The sequence below is a fragment of the Camelina sativa genome, chromosome 4 (assembly GCF_000633955.1).
Source record: "Camelina sativa cultivar DH55 chromosome 4, Cs, whole genome shotgun sequence".
Lineage (NCBI taxonomy): Eukaryota > Viridiplantae > Streptophyta > Magnoliopsida > Brassicales > Brassicaceae > Camelina > Camelina sativa.
The window spans coordinates 17,371,169-17,393,240 of record NC_025688.1 but is presented as its reverse complement, the minus strand read 5'-3'; the positions used below and the strand labels follow the sequence as shown (position 1 = coordinate 17,393,240).

Sequence of the window (22,072 nt, the reverse complement as noted above, 5' to 3'; positions counted from 1 at the left end):
CCCAAAGGAAGAGTTTCGAGACCTTGTTCCTCTCTTAGAGGGTCTTGTAAGATGCTTATGTGGATAAATCTTTTGAGTTATATCTGTCTTTTGTTTTACATCCACTACACTTACACATGTCGTATCAGAATTGGTCAGGATGGTTTTGGCTAGGATTGTCCTAGTGTCTTTGTGATGCATTATGATCAAACGGTCGTGAAGGCTTCTGAAAAGCTTATGCAGAGAGTTTTGCTATTTTGTGTGGTAACGGTTGAGAGTTCCAAAATCCAATATTTCTCTCCCTATCTCTTACTTTTCTAGCTCTCTCTCCTAAAATGCTTCTACTATCTCCGATCTCTGCCTCTCTTCAACCGTCGTTTCACCGGGGAAATTTGATCCGGCGATCAGTTAAGCCGTCAGGTAGGGTCATAGTAGCCAAGGCCAAGGACAATAGTGACACTGGTGGATTTCTGGAGACGGCAGCTATAGCCGGTGGTTTAGTGTCGACGCCAGTTATTGGATGGTCCCTCTACACTCTGAAGACCACGGGGTGTGGCTTGCCTCCAGGACCAGCTGGTTCAATCGGAGCGTTGGAAGGTGTGAGCTACTTGGTGGTTGTTGGAATCGTTGGTTGGTCTCTGTACACCAAGACAAAAACCGGGTCGGGTCTGCCAAATGGGCCGTTTGGTTTGTTGGGTGCTGTGGAGGGCTTGTCGTATCTGTCGGTTTTAGCCATTCTTGTGGTGTTCGGTCTTCAGTTCTTGGGTAATGGGTCGGTTCCTGGTCCACTTCCTAGTGACCAGTGTTTTGGTTAGCCACGTGTAATTTCGTATAAATAAAGTGTCAATTAATATTTTTATCAGATCCGATTCAATATCCAGGCCGGTTTGTATAAGTCGTTGATCGAAACCAAGTGTAGACCAATTAGACCATGGCAATAAATTAATCATATAATTTATATTAAACTAATCAAAACAACCCATTAACTACTTCAACAAAATCATCCTTCCACTAGAGTATTCTAAAGAAAGTTATTCAATGATTTAAATATTAATTTTGAAACAATTATCTAGTAATTATAAAATTTTAATAATCTCAAATGACAATACAATAAAATTTAAATTATTTATATTACATAAAATAGAAAACAATAAAATTAAACAAAATTCAGAATATTAAACATATTTTACAAAATTCAGAGTAAGATTTATTGTTGGATTACATATGTATCAACTAATTGTGGAAGAGAGAGTAGAGAAGTATAAGAAAAGGGATTAAAGTGCTAGCAGAACCAACAATATAAAGGATCACCTTAAAAGCAGTTTGTTTGCTTGAAGGATATAAAAGCAAATTAAAGCCAGTTAAGTAGTACATATCCTGCAAAACCTAAAGCAGACATAGCAGCAACCAGAAAGACAGCTACTTGTACTGAGAATGATGAGGTAATGGCTTCAAGAACAAGTGAATTCCAAGTTACACACCATAAGGTGGAGTAAACAGAACCACGATTGGACGTACGACCACTTGACTTGTTGTGTGAAGTTTCTGAGAAACCCTTAACCATGTCTACCAAAAATAACATCAGTGTTAATATGATTTCATTCATATGATCCTCCGCTTAGTGACAAAAAAAAAAATCCTCCGCTAATATGATTTCATTCATATTAGTTATTGATTTCATTTATATGATCCTACAGAAGACTTACATTGTGGACGTAGGCCACTAAGGAACGGAGAGAGTTCATTGGTTCCAAGCCACTCCATATCTGCGAAAATAAGAGTAAAGCGACAAACAAAGAGTTTTATTGGCATCCAGATTTAATCAGTTTAACATATAAGAGCATCCATATTTGATCAGTTTAACAAAAAAAGTTGTGCAAGCATGGCTACTTAAATCAGTACAATGTTCATAATATCCAGATTTATCATGTTAGAGATATCAACTCCAAGCAAACCCAGTAGTAACATCAAGTAAGAAAGCTGAATACTAAGTTATGTTATGTTATCTGCTGACATAGAGGGCAACAGATGGGATAAGTCCAGTTCCTCCATCACCAAACATCAAACCCTGATCTTCTACTAATTGCAACATTTCACGTCAATCAAAACAAATCGTATATTATGAAATACGTTGCTAATACATATAGACACCGTGAGATCTCCAAATCTTAGTTACAATAATCCACTCGAGAACGTTTATTCTAATAATCTGTATAAGCAAAGTAATGAGATTGTATTCATACTGCACGTTCATTGTTTCAAACAATAAAGATAAATATCTCACAGATTAATTAATTTCAAGTTATGGTAAAAGTAAAACCAAATTCAGGTAAACAATAGCATCAATTGTGCAAGATTTAGCCTTTCATTTTGCAGAAATGATCAACTTTTCCATTTAGTAATTTTGATTCTGCAAGAGCTATGCAATAACTATTTTTTGTTCTCAACTTGGTTAATTGATTTAAATTTTAATTATATTCTCATGTTTATGTATTCTTTTTTTTCTTTGAATATGTTTTTTCTCTTAAAGATTTGAAAAATATTAGAAAGAGTAAGGAAGCAATGGCAAAATGTGGTTCAAGAAAATGCATTAATTTTGCTTTAGAAATGCATATGTTTTGTTAATTTATTGCATATAAATGTATAGCTTTTTTTTTGATGAAATTTAGTGAGAAATCATTTAACCACACATAAAATAATAGATGATGGATTAGTTGTTAGCTAACAAAATATATACACAGCAATTAAGCCAACACACATTTGACGACTTGAAAATTTAAAGTCAGAGACTTTGACTTTGTGGTTCTCATCAAACATGATATTAGAGTTCTTGATGTCACTGCAGTAAATCTTGATCTAAACATTTAAGTGCATCAGCGACATCCATTGATAAAGAAGGTTAGAGAGATCTCCATTGGGAATAAATTCATAGACCATCATAGGAACTTCAGTCTCGAGGTAACATCCGAGTACTTGACAATGTTTTGTGGTTTAATTTATTGATGAACTGTTCAAGGTTGTTTTCATCCACCATGTTTGACTTCTTAACCACAATTTTACCATCCATTGCATTTGAAAATCTTTGGCTTTGTTTAATTTTTCTCTGCCAAATAGTTCGTATGAAATCAAACTCTGTTTTGTAGTATTCAAACTTTCAAAGAAATTACCTATTACTATCTAGTTTTCAGATTTGTTATTGATAATTATTTCTCTGAGTTAACACAAAGTTTGGTTAGTGTTAAACGTCTATGGCGTGATATTATGGTTCTTCATCAACTTGTTCTCAATAAATATGAGGTATATAAAGTTTCATTATCTACTTTTTATCCATTTGCCATTTTGTTTTTACAAATATAATATTTATTTTTAATTAAAACAAAAATATAACACATTGAGTTATATACATTAATCCATATTTGTATTTATCACTTTGCTATTAACTTGTTCTGAAATTACATAAACTGTGTATTGACTTTTTTTCTCCATTCATTTTTATTTAAACACACTGTAAATTGTAATTGTAAGTTTGTAACTCATTTGATGTAAAAGAAAAACATTGTAACGGTAACTCCATTCTCTTATCCTGCTCTCTTCATATCTCATATCCTATATATTTTATGGGTTTTGTTTATGTTCTTGCATGGTTGAAAAATCAGTTGAGATATCATTGTAAGAATTTGATTACACATTTTGTTTAATATATATCTTACTTTTAAAAAAATATTATTCCTTTTTTCTCTGCTTATATTTTTATATTTAACATTATATATGTATAATGAAATTTTGATGGCTATAAAAAAACAATTATCAATGCATAATCAAAAATATTAATTCTAACCATCACACAAAAAGGAAATCAAGTTTGAGAATCCTTCTCTAATCTTTACTTTGGATATGCTAATGTAGAGATGAACTCACTAGAGTATTACAAATTAAATCAAGTGGAGTATAGAATGTGAATTAAAAATCAAAATATGAATGACAAAATACATAAACAAAAACAAAAAAAAAATATTAAGAATTATCAACCTTGTTTACATATCAAACAATATTAAGAAAAGAACACTCTTGTTCAGTTAGAGGGTTTAAAGTACGAACGAGGTTATATCAACACGGCGTCTTTTTCGACATATCGTCGTGATCATTCAGATCTCAACCCGGTTTTCTAATAACCAAAACCCGGTTAAGGAATTATATTTGGGTTTTGTTAATTTTGATTTGTCCCTGCAACAACAACAAATCCTCCATCCGCATCCTCCTGCAAAAACCCTAGCAGAGCTTCCGAGATCTCTTGTCGCCATGGGAGACTCCGGCGATCCTTTTATGCGTAACCCAAACGCCGCCGTTCAGGCGCGCCCTAAAACTCAGAACAGAGCCAGTGTTCTTCAGCTTAAGCTGGTTCGTCTCTTCTTACCTCAAATTCGCTGATTACTCTTATTAATCTTCTCCCTCTCTCTCTCTCTAGATTTTAGTATTCGTTGTCTATCTAATGGTTCTACTTCTTCAATTGAATACTCAACTTCGTTTAATGCTTCTCCTACGATTCTATATTTGATTGCACTGAGATTTATGATTCTAGGGTTAATGATCTTGAGCTTATCTTTAGAGTTTGGAATCAGTCTGGATACTCTAGTTGATGTAAGGCTTGATCAGGGAAGATTTATTGTAGCTTTAGTGTTGTTGAATGTTGATGTATCTTTTTTATGTATTGCAGATGGGTCAAAGCCACCCTACTGGCTTAACAAACAATCTATTGAGACTCTTTGAGCCACGGCCGCCGTTGGAGTATAAGCCACCACCGGAGAAGAGAAAATGCCCGCCTTATACTGGTCTGAACTTGTTGTATATCTGATTGTGTGTGTCTTAAACTTTTATATTATCACGAGCGTTGGATTTGATTTTTGTCTTTGTGTATTTCATTTTAGGTATGGCTCAGTTTGTGAGTAAATTTGCTAATCCTGGGGATCCAGAGTACGCTCCACCTAAGCCAGAAGTTGAATTACCTGTACGATACACCTCTTGAACTGTTTTTGTTATGTGAGCTTTTACTGGATTTAGTTTCTTATAATCGCGTGTTTTTGTGTTTCATGGTCCAGTCACAGAAACGGGAGAGGATTCATAAATTACGACTGGAGAAAGGTGTTGAAAAGGCTGCTGAGGACTTGAAGAAATGTAATCCACTCTATATGTTATTTTGTGTTCCTTGGCTTTCTATGCCCTCTTAGGTTTGAGGATTCAACTTAATTTGAATTTTTATATGCAGATGACCCCAATAATGATCCAAATGCTACTGGAGATCCATACAAGACATTGTTCGTTTCAAGACTCGTAAGTTGTGCTTCTTATTATTGTTTTATTTTTACTTTCTTTGGGTTAGAATGACTTTTGTTAGACAGTTGAGTTATGTTGTGCTTAACTTTGGTCTGTTATTGTCTTGCAGAACTACGAATCTTCTGAGAGTAAGATTAAAAGGGAGTTTGAATCTTATGGACCAATTAAACAGGTAGGTTATTCTGAGCATTCCCTTGCGGGTTCGGTAAGAATTTGTAAAATGGCTTCCCTCTCTCACGCTCTTTGCTCAATAGGTTAAAATTTCATGTACAAAGGTTTCCAAGGTTAATAATTTTCAGTCTCTTATAAGTTTGCATCATTTGCTATACCAAAACAGCCATTCTACTTTTAAACTGCTGTGCATACCTTCTTCTTTGGACTGTGTAAAAGCCATCAAGTCTCTTAGAGCTTATATAGATGCATAAGTGCATCTCGTATAATGTCACAAACCTCCTCTCTCCAAGGCTTTTGCTTAAGACGTTCTTGTATAGTTTTGCTTTTTTTCCTTGCCCCCTTCAGAGAACAAATACATTATCATCTTACTATGATATAGAGGTTCTAGGCGCACGGTTTACCTAGTCGATTAGGTATTTTCAGAATCTGTAATGACCTCAACTCATCCTGATAAGCTAGTTATAATTATTTTCTGCCTATCTTCCAAAGCCATTCTGTTCAAAGAAAATGCTTCATCCTGCAATTGAGGCATTGTATAGAAAGCTCTTTATTATTAACTCTTTACAGTGTTAATAGTTGGAGTCGGGAGTATCATAAAACATTCTCCCTTTTTCTATAATAACATCTATAAATATTCAGTATGTGGGATTTGGGCTACTATGAAGGTGATATGGTTCACTTTTAAATACATTTTTAGTTATCTGAGTTTCAATACCCTGGTAAGGGGTGGTTTATTAGACCCTTGCTGCAATGCATCCATTTTTCTGCCAATTCATGATGTGGGTGGTGACATTCTCGGATTTGGACACAACATAAAGGTTGCCTGCCTTATAGAGCTGCATGTTTGTTTTGATATGAAACATTTTGTCTGGAAACTAATTTATTCTCACATCTTTAGAAATGTTAAAGTCTTCTTCCAAACCTTCTCAGGTTCATTTGGTAGCTGATCAGCTGACCAATAAACCCAAAGGATATGCTTTCATTGAGTACATGCACACCCGTGACATGAAAGGTCTGTTCGCATCTGTTTTCTTTCAACCCCTTTTTCTTGTCTCCCTGAGATGTTTGCTCTTTTTAACTGATTTGCATCGTGTTTTGTACTCTTCTGACAGCTGCATATAAACAAGCTGATGGACAAAAGATTGACGGTAGAAGAGTTTTGGTTGATGTCGAGAGAGGTAGAACCGTCCCAAACTGGCGTCCACGCAGGCTTGGTGGTGGACTTGGGACCTCAAGAGTTGGTGGTGGTGAAGAAGTTGTTGGGGAACAACAACCGCAAGGAAGAATCTCCCAGTCAGAGGAGCCATCAAAACCACGGGAGGAGCGGTAAAGATATTGTCATTCGTACTTAACTCTTTTGCCTTGTGACTGTTATTGTGCTGATAATGTTGTGGCCTTGTCTCCAGTGAGAAATCTCGGGAAAAGGGAAAAGAAAGGGAACGAGAAAGGTCTCGTGAGCTGTCTCATGAACAACCTCGAGAGCGGTCTCGTGACAGACCGAGAGAGGATAAGCACCACAGAGACCGGGACCAAGGAGGCAGAGAAAGCAGACGTGATCGTGACCGGACACGTGATAGAGGAGACAGAGACCGCCGTGACCGTGACAGGGGACGGGATCGTTCTTCAAGGGATCATGACCGAGAGCGCAGTAGAAAGAGGGACCGGGATTATGAAGGAGGTGAATATGAGCATGAAGGTGGTGGTCGATCCCGTGAAAGAGATACGGAGTACGACCGAGACAAACGTGGGGAGCCAAAAGAGACCCGTGGCTACTACGAAGACGATCAGGGGGACACAGACCGGTACAGCAATCGCTATGACAAAATGGAGGAAGATGACTACAGATATGAACGTGAGTACAAGCGTTCTGAGAGATCAGAGTCGCGTGAGTATGCTCGCTGATGATCCCCGCATGTTTAAAACTTTAAAACTTGAGAATCTCTTTTGTTTACCTATGAATCAATTCTGTTTGTTACCGTTGAACTTGATAGCTAACTTTGTTATATGTTTACCGATAAACTGTGTTTCCGGATGATAAAACTTGATTAGTGAAAAAATGTCGAAAATTGATTACATACATATTAGACTACCACTGAGAGTTTGCTTGGTAGTTTTTGTTTTATTTGAGAGATTATCTTAGATTTTTCTTGTGGGAAAAAACCTGAAAAATATGTTTTTTAATTTTTTTTTGTCGTTTAATTCCTCTAGTTATTAAATTTCCCAAAAAATACATGGTTTAATTTCCGTTGTCTTTAAAAACATTCATTTTATTAATAACGGTAGATTCATACTTACGATATAACGACTGTTAACTCTAATGATGGAAATGTTAACCAGGGTTAAAATATAATCCCACGTGGTTAATTAGAGGGAACTAAAGACATTGTTACCCTCTTCTTCTTCCCCCAAATCGATTTTGAGTTTTAGAATCCTAGAACCCTAAATATTACAATTGACATTAACAATGGTTTCATACCTCATCTATCAGTCGATTCTGCAACGAACACACCAAACAATCAACCAGAACCGCAACTACTCAAACGGTAACTATCATCGCAATCAAATAAATTCGGGATTTGAAGTTTGAGAAGAAAATTCGCTTTTAAGGTGCTAAGGTTCTAAAACTCGAAATCGATTTGGGGGAAGAAGAAGAGGGCAACAATGTCTTTAGTTCCCTCTAATTAACCACATGGGGTTATAGTTTAACTCTGGTTAATATTTCCGTCATTAGAATTAACAGTCATTATGTCGTAAGTATGGATCTACCGTTATTAATAAAATGAAGGTTTTTAATAACGAAATTGGTGAAGGGATTAGAGATGTCATTACTCAATCTAAGAGACTACTCAATTTTAAATTTGTGATTTGCAAACAAGAAAAAGAGAAAAAACCCAAAAAATACGAAATCTAATTTTTTTTGGCGGTTAATTTCTCTTTTTCTTGTTTGCAAACCACAAATTTAAAATTGAGTAGTCTCTTAGATTGAGTAATGACATCTCTAATCCCTTCGCCAATTTCGTGTACAGGGATTTAGTGTAATCAATGATGACTGAACAACTAAAGAAGAAAAGAGGTCACAAGTACGAACCAGCACTAAATTGATTTAAAATTAAAATTAAAAGGAATAAAAACTCCGATATCGAGAATCGAACCCGGGTCTCCTGGGTGAAAGCCAGATATCCTAACCGCTGGACGACATCTGATTTTATTTAAGTCTTTCCATTCGTTTTATTTATACTAATTATCCTTTAAACTTTTGAAAACTTGGCTTCATTTGTTCATAAAAAAAGATTACTAAAATCCAAAGTCACTTGTTGATAAGAAAAGATTACTAGAATCCAAATTCAAAGCACCTCGTGCTAATGTGTATCTATATTATTAGGAAAATACATTCTATTGATCTTATTATATGTAGTATATCCAAACACAAGTTACACAACACGTCTCTTGTTGCTTATGTTGGGACTTGGGACACATGCTCTCAAGTCTCAAGGGTCGTTTTTTTTTTTTTTTTTTCTCTGAATAATATATATTAGAAAGGATGTTAAGCTGTTTTATCTTTACAAATGCATCCACTAACCGGCATACAAAAAAGAAGCAAGGACAATCAAAATAGCCACTTTGAAAAGTTCTATAAACGAATAGAAGCACAGTCAGAGACAAAAAGGTTATGAAGCCAAAAGGGATACCCGATTGCTACATAAGATTGACGGCGATCCTTGAGCGACAAGGTTAAAGCTTCTTTCTTCTAACAACAGTTTCCACTACAAAAAAATTCCCAGGGCAATTCCTACAGAACGAGACTGAAACTTGAAAGAAGGCCAAGCTGGAAGTCTTTGGACCGCTCCTATAAGAGCAGAATCCTCAGAAGCGAAAACAATCTTATCAAAATTTAGGCTTTTCATACTTTCAATTGCCCATAACCAACATAGAAGACTAGCATCCATCTTGCTAAAAATTGAAGCAAAGAATCTTCGACTATGCATAAGAGTTTCCCTTTTCTTGTTTCTTAATACCCAAGCAGCTCCTCCTGTACTCGTTTCTTTATCCCATAAAGATCCTAGGTTGCATTTTAGCCAGCCATAGATCAGAGGAGACCAACCTTTTTTCCCAGAGCCGCATTTGACCTCTCAATTACTGCATCTGCATCGGCTAAGGACTGCGCATGAAACCACTGAAAAACATTATCTCTAATCTTGGCTACGGTTCTAGAAGCGCAAAATCTTCTTCCTTCAAAAGAGAATAAGTCTCAAGGGTCATATTCGTGTAAGAATTTAAAATACATCACTATATAAAGACCAACCCAAAATGATTAATTTAGATCTTTATATTTTGGTTTGGTTAATACTCCTATTTTGCTTGACATTAATTTTATCTTTCTTGATGTAGTTTTCGTCATTTTGTTTGTGTAATTAGCTTTTTAAATATATTATTTTGTCAGCAACATCAGGCAACATTGAAACAAACAAAATTTGCTTAAAGATTGAAAGGAAATTTTATGAATATTTGAATACTTTAGTGACCCATTAACATTTATGAGCAGTAACAATCGCAAACAAATCTCAGCCCAATTGGTTTTTATTTATAGGAAATTCAATGCTTATAGAGATAAAACAATGACAGATAACAATAAAATATAAAATCGGTGGATAGAAACTAATTATGATAATAATATATAACAAGAATGAAATCTGGAAAGGGAGCAGAGCCGAAAGTAAAAGGGGAATTTTGCTATAATGTTAACCCCATGCGAAAACTTAAGAGGAGGGTCCAACAAGCAACAAGCAACAACTCAACACTCTTCTCTTCTCTTCTTTCTCTCCTCTTCTTTTTTTTTTTTTTAATATATTTCTTATCAATTATAAAATAATACTTTTCGTTTTTTAATATATATATACGATATTGTAAAGTCCTTTTTTTACTACAGTCAATTACAAGCCACAATTTAATAATTATTACTTTTCATAAACAATCTAGAATTTGTCTTACTAATGTTTGCCATTAACCACACACATACACTTAACTTTTGTTAGTTAAAAGTAGTTTTCTTTTACTTAATACTCCATTTGCTTCATGGGGCTTTTTTATTTAAAGTTTAGCCTCCTCTTCCATTTACTTAGGTTTTTCCTCTGCATGATTATGTTTCTTTTTCTGTTAATTACATAATTATGTTTTGTCTATAAAGAATGAGTTAATGGTTTCATGTCGGAGAAAAACATTCAAAAAAAAAATTCTATATTTATATTATATGCAAAAACCTTGAATAAAGTATGTGTTATTCTCAAAATTAATTTTGGATTGTGATATGTTTAGTTAGAAATCCATCGATAAAATAATTTAAGTGAATTAATTTTTAGAGATATTTAGCAGATATTCTATACAAATTGTTCCTTTTAAAATAATATATAATAAATTTTTTGGAGTAATTAAAAAAATGAGCCATATCAATTCAATTTAACTATTCATTTAGCATATTCATTTTAGCTAAGCCTTAAATGGAGAAAGGTAAAGACAAAAAGAATAGAAGGGAAATAGTCAAACATTGTGAGCAATGACTTTTTATTTTATTTTTTGAACGAATGTGAGCAATGACTAGTTTCCAAAAAGTAGTGGGACGATATGATTCAAAGAATGAGAAATTTGTAATTACATAAACTTATATATCGAGCAAAGTAAAAACGGTAGGGATAAAATAAAAATGAATTGAAGGGAAAGAGATTGATGTGTTGTTCGGTTGCGCTCGTGGGCAATGATTGAAATGCAATCATAACTTTTATAGGTGGCTGTACCCCCATGCACCCTTCTTCATATCTTCACCTAAATTTATACTTTTGTAATCAATAATCAGATTTAAACTTGAACATTATCATATGTTTGTGTAAGTAATCATGAAGTAATTTCATCCTTATTAGGAGTGGTAATACGTTGAACGATAGATGAGAAGAATAATCTGTGATTAGTAGATTTTCACTGTTTCTATTAATTTACCAATATATACCCGACACCGATTTCTGTTCAATATTTGTTTGTTTATAATTTTTGGTTTTGTATTTATAACTTACAAACATATATTTCGTATCATTCTTTTAACATAACAGCCAAGACATTATTTTTACAATTGTGCTATTCGATTTGTACAATACTATGCTATCTCGATTGTTTATATTCAATGTAAGACATTGGAATATTGTTTTTTCGTTTACAGAAAGATGTGCATGCTGAGTATAACTCGATATTCTTGTTTAACATTAAAACCAAAAAAAAAAAAAACTCGATATTCTTAACTCGTTCTATCATGGACGAATTACACAATCTTTTAAAAAAGAAAAAGAAAAAGCAATTTTGTCTTGCTAGGTAAAGAAATGGTTTATAACATACATGATGCATGCGTGTGCTTTGCAGGAGAGAAAAGGGAAGAATCTGATATGACAGAGATTGTAAAAATAAAATGTTGCATTAATTTAAGGTATATTTGTCGGTCGAGAACTCGAGGATGCAAGGAAAAGCGAATTGTGATTGGAATCAATCTAATCTCTAGAGAAAAAGGACAAAAATTAAAATAAAGAAACGTACCTAACAAGTATATGTATGATTGAGATTTTGGTCACATTGATTTGATAGAGTGATAGAGATAGTGATGATCCCGTTCTCATTTTTTTTTCATTTGTTTGTAGTTGTAGCCATCTATCTCTATCTATCTCTCTCGATCCGACTATTAACTTTTAGTTTAAGTCAATACAAGTCAACATTTGTTTAGTCATATCGAATTTATGGGTTGTCGACAAAATATAATTGATCCAAGATAATTTAGCTACGTGCACACTAGATCGCGGCATTATTTAAAATCAAGTCGGTCTAAGTTCATCGTTTGTCATTTTATTTGTCTTTTTCCAAGTTTAGAGAGATCACGACAAAAAATATAGGAATCATGTACTATCAAATTATGTACTAAGTGACAAAATAAACTTCAAAAAAACTATTGAACCATCTTTAATGGCGCAGATTGTTCTAATTTAATTATGTAAAGTTTCTCAATTTTTTTCTTCCATATTATCCATAAAGCATGTAATGTAAAACTATTTGTGTGTGAAACCGGAGAATTTATTGTCGATAATATTTCATGAAAGTTAGAATAATTTGTGATTTTCAAAACAGTGTTATTAAATTGAACTGCTTAACTATAACGAATGCAAATATAAGATTATTAGTAGTTGTAGCCGCATGATCTACTAGATCGAGTTGTTACATGAAAAAAAAAAAAAACCAATTTGGTCAGACTAACTTTGTCCTTTTTATTTGTCATTTTTATGGAGTATTTTTCATTTTGAACACTACATGATTTCATTCATTTAAACTAAATCAAGGTAGAAGGATGTAGATTCAAATATCTCAAAGTTTAAAGAGTTATAAAAGTGGATATTCCCCAATACCATAAACAAAGAAATAAAAAATATCGAGGTAAACACAATAGGAGCTACGAGACAAATGCTTTAAAGCAAATAGGAACATGTGAGATCACAAATGCTTGAATGATCATCATCGAAAGACTCGATAGATGACAGGATTCTCTAGGTCAATAGACACTTAGACGTTGTAGAAGAGTCCAAAGCCAAACAACTAGCCGAGACAAAGTACTCTAGTAGTGCTATGGCAGAGGTTCCGGGATCATGGTTTTAAGGTCCAAGGTAAGAGGATGTGGATCTCAAGTCAGAAGGTAACTTCTGTTGGAACGAGGGTAATCTTCAAGCCATAAGATCCAAAAGATGGAAAAAGTACTAAGTAGATTGGCTTGAAGTCATCAGGTGAATAAGTTGGATTGCAGGGCGATAGACCATACATCTTTAAGCCATTACAAAAAAACTTTGCAAAGAAAACTAAAACTCGATGCAAATGATAGATGTCAAACTATAACAATACAAATGGGTTCTCTCTCACTTGTAGTCCTTGGCCAAGGAGATTAAGAAATCCACACAAAACATGTAGCCAGAATGACCAAAGATAAAGCAAAGCAGGCTTGGTCAAATTAGTTTTGAACAAAACAGACAAGTTTTGGCTGAAAAGAGGTGGGTGAAGCTTCGGTTCTAAGCTCTTGAGGATATAAAACATATCCAATAAGAGGTTACAATGCACTTAAGTAGGTTCATGAACCGGGTATGGGATAAAGGGGCTGAAGAAGCTTCGGTAATCACCGCTCTTAAGCGATAAATGATCATAATGTCGATCTTCTTCAAGCCTTTAATAACATGAGTTATAATCCTAGATGTTTCAATAGGCAAGGTTCTCATAAGCGTATGAGTTGGGCACAAACAACCTTTCAGTCGGAAGCTTATAGACTCATGTTCCACAATCCTAGGTGAATCTAATGTCAGAGTTCTCAAAGAAATCTTGTATAGCCAAAGCCACAAAGTTGTGTTATGAGCTATTTGCAAACTTTGGACAAAAGCTTTCAGAACACACCATCTATGTTTGCTAAGGGTAGACAAAGAAGAACTAAGAGCATACTTGTACTTTAGTAGATGATAATCTGGACCACCATTTGTCGGATTGGGCGTTTGGAGATTGGGCCATGAAATAAAAGCATGCCGAAAACAGATTTGAGTCTCATCCATAGAGATCTGAAATCTGCTGTGAATGGCCCTGGAAGATGAAACATGTAGTGGCTAACCAGAGAGAATGCAGGATGAAGCATCTCCAGTGGGAGCAAACTTGGTTTTGTCAAACTCATGCGGTGAAAGAAATTGAAGTCGGGACTCCACTTACGGGGGTAATCACAACTCTGGAGAAATCATCGCTAGCCATTGTCGCCGTCTCCATTGCGCAAAACTCAGGTGATGATGAGGGAGGAGGATCTACAAAGACGAGGTGCATTCTGGATCGAAGCGTTGAAAAGTAGGAGGATTCTGAAATTACCAGCAAACAATCTGATAGTGCCTCAGAGAGTGGAGCTTGCCAGTCTCCACCTCCCTTTGGCTTCGGTGATGAACAAGCCTTCGTCACCGCCTGGGTTCACCAATAAAGGTATGTAAAGTTTAAAAAGAGGCTAAAAGAGGAGGGGAAAACAAAGAAGATATTAAAAAGATAGCAGAAACTTAAGAAAAACGGGAATCGAAATCTTCCGAAACCAATGAGCAGAAGCCCTACCAACGTAAGAGGAGGATGGTTGAAGCGGCACCTCGATATTAGTGCTTGAGAGAGAAGTTTTAGGACAAACTCTTTAAATTCCAAAAGTTTAAAACACAACAAAAAGGGTTAATTGGTCCTCCATTGACTCGTTCTTCAAAGACTTTTAGATTTTATGGAGTAGTTTATAAAGGTCAAATTACTCACGTCAAACACTTTTCGTCTACAATTTGGTTAAAAGTTCAAGTTTCTAGATGTTTATTGTTGTAATTTGTGAATTCAAATTTGTTAGTATAAATTTAAGTGTAGCTGGTCAGGGTATTCGACTCTTCCAAACAAACAAAACAACAACAATACTGTATTACGTAAATTATGTGAGCGATAATTGATTTTTTTTTCGTGTTTTCTTTAGAGTTTAATTGGTTGGTATGTATGTCTAGGGTGTTAGTATAAATTATAAAATAGTCGAAAATACGTTTTTCGCAATACTTTCTTGCCATAGTTAATTAAAGAGTTTGCACACACACACAAAAAAAGTTAATTAAAGAGTAATGTGCTGAAGTCCGTATATCTACTTATCGAGGTTGTAGTCGTAGTTCATCCCATATGATCGAATTAGGGACATAAGTAGTTTTGTGGAAGAGAACCTAAGGTGATATAGAACTAGTTTAAAAGCTATGTTTATTTGTTAAAGAGTTTAAAGACCATGTGGTCTTTTCATACTTGTTTCTCTCTTACTGATAGTTTATGAGCGTTATCAATATTGTCATGCATACATGCATACGACTAAAGGGAAAAAGTTGGGATAAATTTTGAAAATGGAAACTTCAAGAATATCTAAAGAATTAAAAAAAAAAAAAAAAAGCCAAAGGAAATAAAGAGAAAGGTTTTGACTCTTGGTGAGAGACAGCTGCTGGTGGGTTTAAGGAGATATAAAAGAAGAGAAGAGAAGTGAGGTCAGATCACAAATTCTCACAATTGCTAAATTGTGTAAAGGTGTGAAAATTGCTAAAGCAAAACGGTTGGTGAGAGCATTTATATCACAGCCCACTCTCGTCTCTCGTCATATCACTTTCACTTCCCACACGTGTGACTTGACACGTGTCAGTCTCCCACCTCCTGCATGCCCCATTACGGCAATCATTGGGCCGCCGTTACGTCCTCCCGCACCCGCACGAGTGCTTCCACTTCCCTTTTTTCTCTCTATTCTTTTTTGTTTTCTTCTTATTTCTTACATTACTACTACTTTTTTTTGTATATCAATTTTATTTTTTAATCGAGTAATTTAAACTCTGTACATATCAGACAAAACAAGAGTAATTTCCTAGGTTTTCTGGTTCACAATTGAAAAAAAAAGTTGAAATTTACCAATTACAATGTTAAGAAAATAGCATACTTCAAAAAAACTTGTGAGAAATTTTGACATTTTTGTTGTTGTTGGAGTTAGCACATGTTCTTGCTTATATATAACAAGGAGAAACTTGTAAAACTCATTATTGGTGGTGGTGCATATAAATCCTTATTATGGAAACGGAATTTGAAGAAAAAATAATTACGGAATTTAGAAATAGACGTATTATTATAGTATCGTTTTCTTAGTTGTGCAGGAACGGAAAATAACGAGAAAAAGGCATGTGAAATTGGGAGAAAGCTGGTGGACGAGCAACTGCACGTGAAGTGCAATAATGTGAACCACATGGACGTGCCCAAAGTTTCCCCCATTATCATTCTCTCTTCTATGACTTTGAATGGAGTGGCAAATAAATTACACTGACCCACACTGACCCACACCTACAGTTCTCCTATGATAAAAACACATTCAACAATTTTCTTTCTTTTTAAAACTAATATAGTTTATCTATCCACAATTTAATTTTTTGTCTTTTAGCTAGCAGAAGAACCACTAATTAATTCGCCCACAGCATTTTTTAAGTTGTCCATCAGCAGATCCAAATTTTAGTCCACAGATTCATCTCATTTACTCTCTATATAACATACCATTGCTCACTTTTACAACCAACACAAAATTTTGAACAAAAAAAAAAATACAACCAACACAAACAAATATTTCAAATTCCTATCAATTCTATTTCCATTCATCTTCTCTACACCAAAGGTATTTTTTTTAAATAAAGAAACACATTTTTTATTTTTTTATTTTTCTATTTATTGTAACATCTATTTTTTTTTTTTTACAGAATTCAAAAAACAATTAAAGCTTCTACTCTATCACCTGTTGTTTCCACATTTTTTTGTTGAAAGGTCTGTATTTTTATTTCATAAATATATGCTTATAATATGTTAGTAGTTCTATTTATGCTATATCATATTTGTTGTAACATCAAATTTTTTTTTTGGACAGAATTCAAAAGACAATCAAAAATTCTACCTATCACCTCTTGTTTCCATATTCTTTTGTTGAAAGGTATGTATTTTTTATTTCATAAATAAATATATTTATGCTATATAATATGTTAGTAGTTCTATTTATGTTATATAATAGTTACTGTAAACTGTCTTATTTTTCAACCAATTATGTAATGAGAATGCTGATTTTATATATGTATATATGTATATATATATATGGTGGTGCTTAAATATAGATACATGTTTATAAAAATTTATATACATAAATCTTTATTTACTCAGATTTAAAGATAGATAATTATTTTTATTATAGATTAAAAAATTTGCAATGAACTCAATAATTACTATTAGATAATCATTTAAAATATTGTAAATCTATTTTTTCAGAAACTTTTAAAGCTTATAAATTTTTTTAAGTACACACACATATATATATATATATATATATATATAAGTCTCTTATACTGAATATATATGCATATGTCTCACATAGTTTTGTAGATTCTTTATAAATCTCACTTAATTTGTAGATTATTTATAAGTCTCACTTAGTTTTGTAAAATATTGTTCTAAAAAAAATTTAATCATTTAATTTAATCATAAGTAAAATTTACTATAAGATTTATTGTTAGATATAATAGTTCATCTAAGTTAAGATAAATAAGTTAAGATTACTTTATCATATTTATTCATCATTGTTGGGTATATTTTCTCCTAATATTAATATATAATATGAATATATATTGTATAGGATTACATGTTTAGAAAAATTTATATACATAAATCTTTATTTAATCAAATTTAATGATAGATAATTATTTTTATTATAGATTAACAAATGTGCTATGAACTCAATAATTACTATTAGATAATGATTTAGAATATTGTAAATCTATTTTCTCAGAAACTTTTAAAGCTTATGATATTTTTTAAGTACACATATATATATATATAAGTCTCTTATATTGAATATATATGCATATGTCTCACATGATTTTGTAGATTATTTATAAATCTCACTTAATTTGTAGATTATTTATAAGTCTCACTTAGTTTTGTAAAATATTGTTCTAAAAAAAATTTGGAATCATTTATTTCAATCATAAGTAAAATTTACTATAAGATTTATTGTTAGATATAATAGTTTATGTAAGTTAAGATAAATAAGTTATTATCAATTTTCTGAAATATATAATAACGAAAAATCAATTTAAAATTGTATTTGTAGGTATAGCTAACCGCAGACATAACAGAAATTCGCCCGTGCAAGAAGATACAAATTTTCCTACAGAAACATCAGCACGGGTATAATATTTCACATTTGTCTAAGTTTTAGTTAGAATTTAATTGCAATAAATTTAAAAAATATTTAAAACTTGTAGATCGAAGAAACTTTCAAATGGACTTATAATCGAGAAAGAATATTTATTGATTTGTACGATCAAGCAATTGCCATGAATGGTTACCGCCTCAAAGATCCTACACCCCTTGGAAGAGAGTTCTTGGTTGAAAAATTCAACAAGGAGTTCAATCTAAATACAAACTATCGGTTTTTTAAAGAAAAAATTGATCAACTAAAAAGAAAATATAAGAAGTACAAGCAACTTCTGCAAGGTTCTACGGGAATTACGGTTGATCCTGTTACATCCGTTATATCTGCATCTGATTCATGGTGGAAAGATCGTGAAGTAAGTATTTAAAATATCTTTCACAACCAACAAAAATTTAGTAACTTTAGTATACATTAAACTTGTATACTAAAATGTTGTAATCTAATTAACAGGTATGTAAGATTGTAAAATCATTTAAACGAAAACCGCCTGAATTTTGGGATGTGATGCAACGTTGTTTCATCTTACATGATGTACAATCACAGTCTCTGTACTTTGTGCACCAAAAAAGAGAGGAGTTAATGAATGAGGGTATAGATAATTACGAAAGTCAAGTTCCTGAGACAAAAGAAAATGAAGAGGTGTATCGCGTTAATATCAACGATGAAACACGTCCCTCTAATGAATTCACCCAGGATCATTTACAACATAATTCTTCACATGCTCCTCCAATTCATACTCCTGCTTCAAGAGTTCAACAACAAGGTGGACTAAGACGGGGAAGTAGTTCACAAAGAGGGGCAGGAAGCTCACGAATCTCTATTGGAAGTGGTTCACGAGGAAGTCGTAGAAAGCAGTCATTTGAGGCAACCCTAACAGATACAATGAATGGTTTCAGAGAGTTTCAGCGCCAAAGTTTACAACAATTACGTCCAAATTTTTTCGACCAAGATGATTACGAAGAATTTGATAATGCTGTCAAGATATTTGAATCGTTGGAGCTTCCGAGTGACACAGATTTTTATTGGGCTTGCATTCATGCATTTAAAGAAGAAAGATTTTGGCGTAAGTACTTTATTGATCGAGCTGAAAGAACCACAGAAGATAAGTTGCGCTTTTTACAAGCTTTAACAGGATATACACGGGACAGCGAATTTGTGGGAAAGCGGTTAGTCTCCGGGCAAAATGGTGGAAGTCCTAATCTAAGCAACTTCACTTTTGGTAGTCCATCTGGTAGTAATAATTCATGGGGTCAAAATTCTGGTGGCCAATGAGGTCCGAGTTTTCCACAATGGGGTCCGAGTTTTCAACAATGGGGTTCTAATTTTCACCACAATGGGGTTCTAATTTTCAACAATGGAGTACACCTCAAAATGCTCCGCATTGGGGTACACCTCCAAATGCTCCGCAGTGGGGTACACCTCCAAATGCTTCGTAGTGGGGTACACCTCCAACTGGACCGTAATGGAGAACGTAACAAAATGCGCCTCAATGGACTTCACCACCAAGTACTCAACAATGGGGTTCATCACAAAATGCTCCATAATGTATTCCTCCAACAAATGTGCAACATGGATTCTCACTAGGTACAGAAGTAGAGACTACGAGAAATGCTCAACAAGGAGTTTCTCAAGGAGTAGAAGTACCCTCTTTCGATAACGGTTTTAGAGGAGTTTCACCAGAATATGATTTCACGAATTATGCATCAGGAGGGCAAACATCACGATCACGTAGACGAGGAGGATTATTCAACATTTGGGGAAATAAAGAAGGACCAAATTTAAATGAAAATCAGCAAAGTGATTCAGGATCTGATGATTAGTTATACCATTTGTACTTTGTTGTTAAAAGTTATGTTATGTTTTTATTATTATTGAATAATGTAATCTTCATCAATTTAATTTAGTTTTATGTTGTCTTTATAAAATTTCAGGCATTTCGTATATGTAAGTTGCCATGACAAGGTGCCCACAATCTAAACTACAATGAGAGAGTTGAGTTGTGGAATCTGGAAAATGAACAATTTGAAGATTTAATAATTCAACCGTCACTAAGATACTATAACCGATATTTTGAAAGAGGTCCAGTGCAAACAGATAACGGTTTAGGATGGAGAAATATATGGCGTCGAGTCCAAGAAGATAATGCTGTGTGTCTTCAGTTACTAAGAATGTCACTTGATGTTTTTAGAGCATTGTGTGACAAGTTACAAATGAGTTATGGGTTACAACCTACAATGAATGTTAGCATCGAAGAGGGAGTGGCCATGTTTTTACGAATATGTGGCCACAATGAAGTTCAAAGAGATGTTGGATTGAGATTTGGACGAACGCAAGAGACAGTGCATAGATAATTTTTTGAAGTCCTTAGAGCAACTGAGTTACTTGCTTGTGATTATATCAAGACTCCAACGAGACAAGAACTACGTCGAATTCCTGAACGACTGCAAATGGATCGAAGATATTGGCCATATTTTAGTGGATTTGTTGGAGCCATGGATGGAGTTCATGTATGTGTAAAAGTTAAACCTGAACTCCAAGGAATGTATTGGAATCGCCATGATAGAACCTCATTTAATATAATGGGGATATGTGATTTGAATATGTTGTTCACATATGTTTGGAATGGAGCACTGGGATCATGTCACGATACAGCAGTTCTCACGACGGCGCAAGATAGTGATGCTGAATTTCCTTTGCCTCCTACAGACAAATATTATGTAGTTGATTCTGGCTATTCAAATAAACAAGGTTTTTTGGCTCCTTATAGATCTTCACGGAATGGGGTTGTTAGGTATCATATGTCACAGTTCAACAATGGTCCTCCTCCTAGAAACAAACAAGAACTATTTAATCGTTGTCATGCATCACTACGTTCTGTCATTGAGAGGACATTTGGAGTTTGGAAGAAGAAATGGAGGATCCTTTGTGAATTTCCTAGATATAACACTCATGTTCAAAAAAGAGTGGTGATGGCTACAATGGGACTACATAACTTTATCAGAATTTCAAATTATTTTGATGAAGATTTTGCCGAAGTAATGGAGCATACTGATATTAGCGACACAAATTCTGAGAATGATGAAGGTGACATGGAGACTACGGCTATAGCTGATGGAGATCAAATGGCAAACACTAGAGAAAATATTGCAGATATGTTATGGGAAAATCAAAATAATTTCCGTTAAACTATTCTAAATTTTATTTTTGTTGCATTTGGATAATTTGTGTTTAATGTTTTCAAACTGTGAAATCATTTAGAAAATATTCTATATTAAAAAAAAATTATGTTTATTTTACAATAATTTTATCATTTTTTAAATAAATTTGCTGAATTGGATGTGTTTTTAAATACTTTATAGTTTAATATATGATTTACACTGTTTGATCTGCTTTTACCATTCAAACGTATAATTTGGACTGCTCAATCAGCATAATCTGCACTTTTCTAGCATGATCTGCACTTGTTCAGCATGAACTGCATGATCTGCACTTGTTCAGCATGAACTGCATGATCTGCACGATCTGCAACGCTTGAACTGCTTTTACCATTCAGAGCCTATATATTTCCAAAAATAATTTTAATTCTATATATTTCCAATTAAGTCGACTAGAAAAAAAAAAAAAAAAAAAAAAAAAAANGAAAAAAAAAAGATTTTTCAATATTTGGTAACATTCGATTCATTTCATGATGATTTAATTTCTTCGATACATACAAAGAAATATCCCATTGGTTTTGTAGCTTATTTGATTTGTCATCACATGAATTTA

The 22,072-nt window shown here is 33.6% G+C and overlaps 3 protein-coding genes across 4 annotated transcripts; all 3 read left to right on the top strand.

Annotated features, from left to right (window-relative positions):
• On the top strand, positions 7 to 857 carry LOC104780892. The gene has a single exon (XM_010505432.1). The coding sequence runs from the start codon at positions 315 to 317 to the stop codon at positions 792 to 794; it is 480 nt and encodes a 159-aa protein (XP_010503734.1). The 5' UTR covers positions 7 to 314; the 3' UTR covers positions 795 to 857.
• Positions 4,200 to 7,554, top strand: LOC104780891 (U1 small nuclear ribonucleoprotein 70 kDa-like). Its single transcript, XM_010505431.2, has 9 exons — positions 4,200 to 4,377; positions 4,694 to 4,808; positions 4,905 to 4,984; positions 5,076 to 5,151; positions 5,243 to 5,307; positions 5,420 to 5,482; positions 6,415 to 6,496; positions 6,597 to 6,810; positions 6,891 to 7,554. Exons 1-9 carry the CDS (start codon positions 4,279 to 4,281, stop codon positions 7,384 to 7,386), a joined length of 1,290 nt encoding a protein of 429 aa, XP_010503733.1. The 5' UTR covers positions 4,200 to 4,278; the 3' UTR covers positions 7,387 to 7,554.
• On the top strand, positions 16,566 to 21,505 carry LOC104780890 (putative nuclease HARBI1). Of its 2 annotated transcripts, none has more exons than XM_010505430.2 (6): positions 16,566 to 16,720; positions 16,803 to 16,866; positions 16,967 to 17,029; positions 18,200 to 18,276; positions 18,354 to 18,659; positions 18,755 to 21,505. In XM_010505430.2, the coding sequence occupies exon 6, from the start codon at positions 20,752 to 20,754 to the stop codon at positions 21,487 to 21,489; it is 738 nt and encodes a 245-aa protein (XP_010503732.2). In that variant the 5' UTR covers positions 16,566 to 16,720; positions 16,803 to 16,866; positions 16,967 to 17,029; positions 18,200 to 18,276; positions 18,354 to 18,659; positions 18,755 to 20,751; the 3' UTR covers positions 21,490 to 21,505. The 2 variants fall into 2 exon arrangements, with proteins under 2 accessions (XP_010503732.2, XP_019100250.1); XM_019244705.1 differs by having other exon boundaries at positions 16,608 to 16,720; positions 18,755 to 20,753.